Source organism: Orbicella franksi, chromosome 11, assembly GCF_964199315.1.
Source record: "Orbicella franksi chromosome 11, jaOrbFran1.1, whole genome shotgun sequence".
Lineage (NCBI taxonomy): Eukaryota > Metazoa > Cnidaria > Anthozoa > Scleractinia > Merulinidae > Orbicella > Orbicella franksi.
Window position 1 is genome coordinate 4464786 of NC_138155.1, and position 8225 is coordinate 4473010.

Genomic DNA, 8225 nt, shown 5'->3' on the forward strand with positions numbered 1-8225 from the left:
TAAAAAAAAAAATTAAATTCTAATTTGAAAACTATTGAGAAAAGAATAGCTCCGCACGAAAGTACTGCCACGTAGTTTTCATTTGAATGGTCGCACACTAGGATTTCATCCATAGACTTAAACGTTAGAACCACTTTATGCATATGATACACAGTACTACGTGAAAGTACTGCTCAATAGCTTTCATTTGAATAGTCACACACTAGGGTTTCATCCACAGATGATAAAAATAAGAGCCACTGATTTGCAGTTTGACTCTCAAAACTTTCTATCGCGCATTTGCTGTATTTCCAAACTTCAATATCGATATAGAAGTTCTTATTTTCCCCAAAATGTTCGCAGATTTAAATGACATTTTAGATTAACCTAACAATGCTATATTCTATAACCTCGATGTTATTCCCAGTTTGTAGAGAATTCAAGAATATTCAGGCGAAATGAAATTCTTTAATGAAATATATCTAATATAAATTATAATTAATGTTGAAACAATTTTTTTGTTAAATTAAGACAAAAGGTTAAGCGCCATTGGTTTGAACACCCGCACAGAAGTAATGATTGAAAAACTAATGTAAACGGTTAAGGGTGGACGGGAAAATATAAAGACTGTTTTGGGAACTTCGTTTTCCTTTGTATTTCTTGCTGTACGTCTTTCATTCATTTTTGCGCAGCAAAATAGTTGAAAGTCATTGTTCCAGATGCGAAAGATCAAGCATCCTTATCTGCACGCGCTTTGAGTTAAAAGCTGGTTATTTCTGGGAATGTGCCTCTGCAATCCATAAGATATCCTTGAAATGCCTATGCATATGTGTACCCTGTTAGGGAAAACCGATCCTCCGTATTGGGTTTTCCGAGATCTTGGGGTGATGTTTGGCCTACTTTCGCGCAGTCGGCAGGCTGAAGACTTCAAAAAAGTAACGCTAAGATTTTGTCTAGCAGCAAGCGGAGACGGATGAACTTAGTTGAAGGTAGCATATGATTTAATACCTCCACGGAGATCATAAAGAATAATTGCGAGGTACCGCCCAGCGTAATCTTCGCTCGGGCATTTTATAAATTGCTTGATTTCGCATCATTCTGGGCAATTTGAGTTAAAGGTGTAGGAAGCCCTAGTCTAGGAGTGAGTACTGTGTAGATTACGACACTCCCACTGTCTGCCAAATGCTTTACGCCCGCAATGCGTGCAAACAGTACGTGTTCTATTAGTCTGCACGTATTGCGTGCCTACAATATGTTATCAAAACAATTTTTGTCTTTTCGTGCCGTGCATCTGTGTCACCGTAATAGAAATACACCCAAATTGTTGATCAAGGAGATCATCTGGACTTCTAAATAAGTTTAATTGAATTCAAGTTAGAACAATTTCATTTCCTGGAAAATTTATTAAAATTTAAATTTGCTTTAGAAACAACTCTAGAAAAAAATAAAAAGGGCGAGCGATCTTTACTGTTAATCAACACACTCAAAGATGATCAAAATAATAACAGTGCAAAGTTAATAAGTTCTACTTGAGTGCCAAGCTAAGCAGATTGTTCGTCAAATTTCAGCAGTTGCACACTTCTCGATAAGATGCTGTCCGCCCCACAGGTAGCTACAATTCTCTTGTCCTCGGTCAAGGCGATGTCCCTGGCTCCGGACACGGTTTTGGTGGAAGAAACTCGGCTGCCGTCGAGACGGAGCACGCGCAACTCGCGTTGAATGCCGTGGTAAGCCACCAAAGTGTTGTTTGACTTGTTATAAGTGAGTTTGATTGGGTAAGTGATGTCAATGCCCATGTTGTCTTGTTGGCCCAAGCAATACTTGTCCTCATCGAAGCTCTGCAAAAACGTGCCTTCCTCGCTGAACACCTTAATCGCGGTCGTGTTTTTGGCCCCGTCGGAGTCAGATATGAAGAACTTTCCATCAATGACTATCACTTTCTCTGGGGTAGCGAGGTCCTTGCCACCAAGCTCCATATCCAAGCTGTATTTTCCGTCATCATCTGCACTGTACACTTGAACGCAAGGGCGGCCACCATTACACGTCACCAGAATGCGCTGGTCTTCGTCTACAGAGATTCTACTGAAGCTTGTGTCTTCGTCGTCATCAACTTCAACAAGGGTGCGAATGAATTTCCCAGTGATGTCAAACATGTGAATGCTTTGAGCGGCTTCCAAGGGTCCGTCAGAGACCACGATGTTGTTATCGGGGAGAAAGACAATCCCGTCGGGACATTCCATCATCCCATCACCTTCTTCACCAATCTGTAATCGGGAAAGTGGTTCAAAATCACAAAACGGTATTTCTTGCGGTGCAGATAAGATAAAGAGAGCACTCGGATCAAGGAGCGGATCGGGTAGGGAGGGGGGTACATTTACGAAATTTAAGAAAATTAAGAAACTGACACACCATAGAGATGATCGATTTGTTTTATTTTCTTGATATTTAAGCAAAGTTTCTCTGCTTGGTCTGTAAGAAATATAAGTGTACCAGTCAGGAGAATTTGGGTGTCGGCTGTGGTTAAAAACGAGGTTGGTGAGGTTTAGGATAAGTCAGGTTCATCGTATTACCCTTTTTGTTTCTATACGGCGAGCGCTCTCTTCCCTGTTTCGTTTTACCTTGTGAATTAAAACTAATAAGGCAAGCAAGCACCCGAAATCTTAGCCTTCGATATCAGGAGAACCAGGAAACTCTCTTCACCTAAGGGAGACGTAAGTTTCCTCAGCTTCCTGGGCAAACTGTCGGCTGACAGTTTGCCTGGGGTGGTTTCTCATATAGAAAAGCGCTTTTGGCATCTCTCAGGGTGTTAGCCTACCAGTTTAGGGTATTGAACCAAATTCACTAAATATGGCAGGAGATAATGTGTTGTTTTAGAATTAGTAGGTAATTAGGTAATTAGGGGTAAAAAAACAAAATTCAAGCCACGCCCACAAAACAGGATCTTGGTAGCTCTTATGGGCTCGCTGTTTTCAAAATTTCCAACGAGCACCACGTTCTTTTTATATGGGAGCCCTCCCCGGGACAGCTTGTCGTCGAAATTAAGACCACCCCTCCCCTGCCCCCATTTCAGTGATGGAAAAATGGCGCGTTTTGGACATCCGTCATTGATTTGGGATAGGGTTGGTTTTATTTCTTATGTTATTCTCACTAAGATAGAAGACTAGGTCTATGGTTTCACCAAGGTTTGTTAATACATTTCTTTAAGAACATAGCGAAAGGGCTCACCTGACAGAGATATGATCCCTCGGCATTGAAAAGCCACACGCATTCATTTCCATAGTCTGTGACAGCGATGTGCCCGTCTTTTCCCACAGCCACGGCTCCAGGATTAAACATGGTCTTAAACTGTAGCGGCACGTTCAACGAACGGATCACGTCAGCCGCGTCACGGTAAGTGGGACTTGGGGGAGGATTTTTAATGGACGCAGAGGGGGTGACACCGGCAGTATTTAAATCACTGAGCAGGGTAGGGGCCTTGCGATTGCCTTGAATGGTGCCCAGACCCTCGTCCTTTAGGCTCTGCATGATCTTACGGCTTGGAGTGAGATCCAGGAGGAAAATTGCGGGTGTTTTGTTTTCGTCTTTTGCGCCATTCATGGACAGACTTCGCTTCTCTCTGCCGACTGCTTCGTCGATTTTTTTGTAGAGCTCTTTCTCCTTTCCATCTAATAATTTTCTCATCTTTTCTATCATCTCTGCAGCTTGCTTTCTCATGCGTTCCTCTTGCTCTTCGATGGTAGGACCCGATTTCCCGTCCGTCTTTTTCGATTTTCTGCGGTCTGTCTGCTCTGGTTTCTCCCTTCTGGGTTCCCTCGGTTTCCTCTCGGTCTTAACCTTGTTATTTTGACCGCGGTTAGCTTCTACAAACCGCAAAACGCGATAGTCGGTAGGAAGCATTGCAATTCCACCCATCGGAAGAGGTAGCTCTTGGTCGTCAATAGGACAGAAGATCTTGAGGGCACTTTTCGGCGCAATGTCACGCAGACAGTCTTGGCAGATCGTGTGCAAGCAAGGCAGCAGTTTCGGCTCGTCCATGTATTCTTCCTTGCAGACAGGGCAAGCAGTGCTGTCAGCCGGTGGCAAACTGTCTCTTTGCGCCTTCTTGAAAAAAGCCATTGATAACGAGAGTTCTATTCACCAGATTTTCACCGCATACGTTCGTGTCGAAGAAGCTTGAATTGGAAGAAAATACGGTATCTTTATGACACAAAGTTCAAGAATGACCTCGTCATTATCATAAAAAGTTGTAATTACATGGATCATTGGCACAACACCCAGTTTCTCAATTTCATCCAATCGCTATAGACAAGAGAGATGTCAGATTTTTTTAGTTCAAAATTCTGATAAGCATCTGAATATTTTTTGGTAGAAAATCTCAATGAAGGGTATGTTCAAGCTTGTTATGATGGTCTCACCTCGTAATTTTGCAGTTCTTATTTGATTCACTCTTCTACTGGAGCTTGAAGAGGAAACAGACCGATTGCAATTGATTACGATTCAATTCTACCGTGACGCGCGACCGTCACGGAAATTCTAAACATAAAACATTTGAATGGCTTCTTAATCGTTCTTTCCTGCGATCGAACGTTCTTTCTGATTATAACTATCAACTTATCAATTCCCAAATTATTACTTTAAAACAAAAAGGGCCTCAAGATCGTTTCCACTTGTGCTGTTAAAGAGAACAGATCTATAACTCCGTTACCGCTTTGCTCGTAGGAATGTTGGAGAGCCAACATGTTTAGCTTTGTTTACAGAACAAATTGAACGTAAATGGCTGAGTTTCAAACATGTTTCCATTTTCTTGGCTTTGCCTTATTTGTTAGGTTAAAATTCTTACCCACTAGTGCCTATGTTCGTAAGCCAAGCTAATCCATGCTTACTTTTCGAGGACAGACCATGTCTGTAAAATATCTTGTCAGCTCTGTTTACCGGACTTGGACAGGGTGAGTAAGGCAAGAGGTCTTGAAGGAAAGGATGGTGGACGGATGGGTATTATAACAACTTAGCGGGGAGGGTAGGGGAGGGTGAGACTGTTGATAATATATTCTTTTTCAAAATACCAAAACTCTATACTAAAGGACAGATAATTATATTTTTAGAGGGGGGAAGGAGGGTTGGGCAATTTTCTGGGGCTTTCTTATCATTAAGCTTGGTAAGTAGTTTATTCGTCTGATGAGGCCCTCTGAAAAAGAGGAAAGAGCCAATCTCGTCCCCAGAGTCTTCGTTCCCCTTAACCAACGGTCGGAAAACGAGAGGAGCTCTCGTTTTCCGGCCACTGGTCAAGGGGAACAAAGACTCTGGGAACGAGATTGGAAAAGAGCCAAAATGGATCTTCGAGCGACACGAATTCCCTCCTGGCAATAATATAATTAATGGCATCGTAATCATCTCGTCCCTGTCATGCCAAGAATCAGTACCTGATAGGCCGTGTAGTGTTTCTGTTCAGCTGGTCAAAATACCAAAAGAGCAGTCTGTCACGCAATATTTCTCGAGGAACTGAACCATTTTCGGCTCCAGAGCCTGTGATTTGATTCTCCATGCCCAAAAGGGTTCATCTCGAGAGAATGAGAGGATCTTACAACACAGAAGTTTTACTACACGTCTTCTTGAAAATGGGAGACAACCGTGTCACTTGTCTGTTACACCCTGCAAACCTTGCGTGACCGGATTGTTGTGATGTTGCTCTTAAGGTTACAGTATACCTTCAGGGGTGTCTCTCGCGCAAGCGATGTAGCGCCTGCAGTTTAAGCTATAGATACCTAAACCCCTATATCAAATTAAAGCTTATGGAGCTGGCTATCAAACTATACCAAGAATTTTGAAAGAAAATGAATTGTCGAATTTTTCACGACCACTAAATGCGAGCGCCCGAATCACCTTTCGAAAACTACAAGTCAAAGCGAATTTCGTTTTTCGCCAATTTAATTTTTTCCTCGGTTTCAGGGCCCAAAGCGCTTGAAAAACGTGTCTGCGTTTTGGCATATTCAATTGCAGTAAAAAGTTACAGAACATTTTCGAAATAGGATTTAAAAAATGTGGAGTGATCCTACAAAAATCGCTCTCGAAGGAAAAATATTTCGAAATTAACAATTCCCAGACACGCTTTTGTAGTTTATATGTTAAACTAGCCACTGTCCAAATTTAAGAGCAATTGAACAAATTCCCTTTGAGCTATAACTCTTTAAAGTGTCTGCTTCAAGTGAAAAAACTTATTCGAGAAAACAGCGCTAAGAAAAATTTTCTGCTTCGCAAACAAACCCCGCCCACAAACGCCTTCAACTGGGTTCTCAGATAACTAAGCCAATCAATGCAGGGAAAGTTTACTACCGTTAACTTCCTATTGAAATTTACGCGCAAATTTCTAAAAAACTCTTGTGTTTCGCAATGCGCTCAAGGAACCGAAGGCAGAGAGATAATTTTTCTGTAGCTCGGTTTTTCTTGAAGCTGGTCTGGCAAAATGGGGAAGACTACAAAGGATACGAACGCTAGAGTGGCTGAGCGAAGGAAACAAACAAAAGACAGCGCGGAGAGCAACTGTGTGTGGGCAACTGTGCATGGATAATCTTTCAAATGGTCTCAATGAGTCCGACGATTCGTCGATATCGGACTCATCAGAAGAGTCTCTGTCAGCATCCCTGTTATTGCTGTCAAGTTCCGAATTTTTTACAGAACCTTTCTTTTCTCTTACCACGAATATTTGCCCACCTTATACGATAACTATAGCTTCATCCGCGTGGCGAACTTTCGCTTCTTCACTTATTGATGTATTTTCATTCGTTCTTCGTTGTTTTCGCTTTTTCGAACCGGTCCATGGTTTAAACGTGGTCTATGTTTACTTATAACTTAATAGAGACACGCCTAATAAAAAAAATGCTGGGTAGTCAGAACAACAATGCTGATCAACTGAGTAGTCAATTCGTGACATCCATGTAAGTAATTCCCGCGAAAATCGTCTCGGTTGATTACATACGCGCCATAGGGCTGTCAATCAAGAGGTAAACTTTTACTTCCGGTGAAAACGTAAAACCGCCATTTCTCCGCCAATATTTAGCCTTTTTCAAATTTTTTTTTCAGAAATTAGAGATTATTCTTCGACCACTATTTTGACCCAAAAATCCAAATTTGAAGAAAAATGCCGACCCGAAGGTATACTGTAACCTTAAGGGGGTAGGATACCTTAAAATATGGCGATGTTCATGAAAAATTCAATTTCTTGGAAATACCAGGCTTAAGACCCTTGAGGACTTGTCAAAAAAAACTCTGAAACGATCTTGCCGAATTTCCTTCCAGATGAGTGTGAAATTTAAGGAAAGTACACAGTGGTACAAGTTTTTTCACGTAGCAACGGCCATAGCAACGACTGTTTACTATAAGACCGTGACCAAAAAAATAGATTATTTTTAACTTATATGAACGAGACTATTTAGAAAAAAACTTTTAAGGCATGCACAACTCGATTGGTATAATTATTTGTGAAAAGCTTTGCCTCAAATTGCCATCACAGGCTCATTCATTTCCCTTATGAAAAGGAATATTTCCCACAACTGCGGTAACTTTTTACAAAATAGAACAACCATTGCACCCCCTCCCCCGAGATCCAATCTGCACCCCCCCCAATATTTGTGGCTCGTTAAATGCTTAATACTTCGTGTAAGAAACTTAAAGTGCATTTTTCTCAAAAGTTTACTTTTGTACCGACTGACTTCGCGCCAACATTTCTACTTTGCAAGGTTTTTAAGTAGAATTCCCGAAACTTGGGCTCATCAAAGACCAATAGTGTCGTGATGTTATAAACCGAAAAAATCGTAACATTTTAAGGTCTGTCACGTGACATGAGATGATTTGTCCACTGGATGTGGTAAAAAATAAGGTTATTTCCAAATAAAGCCTGTAAAAAGCACTGAAAATAAGAGTTAACTGTCAAAACTTAGGTTCATTGCACAGAACAAAACAGAAACTTACACGATATCCTTATTTGATAGTCAAATCTTGTTTTGTAAAAGAGTAGGAAGTGTTGGCGTCAATACTATAAAACACTACCTCAAAAGGCTGTGGCTGGTTTCCATAGCAACCATTTTGAGTAAAACTCTAGAAATTTAACTTCTCTTCTTGAGCGCAATAGCACACAATTGATCTTTCTTCACCATATTTAAACAAACTTTTTGGTCCATTTGAGGGTATCCTACCCCTTTAAAAATTCACCAGGTACAATAAATTCCAATAGAATTGTCTAAGATCCTAAA

The 8225-nt window shown here is 41.1% G+C and overlaps 1 protein-coding gene across 2 annotated transcripts; it reads right to left on the reverse strand.

Annotated features, from left to right (window-relative positions):
* Window positions 1–1492: 1492 nt before the first annotated feature.
* On the reverse strand, window positions 1493–4907 carry LOC145460237 (uncharacterized). Of its 2 annotated transcripts, none has more exons than XM_081444982.1 (3): window positions 4820–4907; window positions 3205–4151; window positions 1493–2243 (listed from the first exon to the last, which is right to left on the reverse strand). In XM_081444982.1, exons 2-3 carry the CDS (start codon window positions 4093–4095, stop codon window positions 1521–1523), a joined length of 1614 nt encoding a protein of 537 aa, XP_081301108.1. In that variant the 5' UTR covers window positions 4096–4151; window positions 4820–4907; the 3' UTR covers window positions 1493–1520. The 2 variants fall into 2 exon arrangements, with proteins under 2 accessions (XP_081301108.1, XP_081301109.1); XM_081444983.1 differs by lacking the exon at window positions 4820–4907 and adding an exon at window positions 4395–4800.
* Between the last annotated feature and the right edge of the window lie 3318 nt (window positions 4908–8225).

What these genes read in the sequence shown, in the direction of transcription:
- LOC145460237 (XM_081444982.1), bottom strand. Translation starts at nt 4,095, where the DNA reads ATGGCTTTTTTCAAGAAGGCGCAAAGAGACAGTTTGCCACCGGCTGAC. An exon ending in AGGGATCATATCTCTGTCAG is followed by an intron (nt 2,244 to 3,204) that starts GTGAGCCCTTTC and finishes TCCCGATTACAG; the next exon opens with ATTGGTGAAGAAGGTGATGG.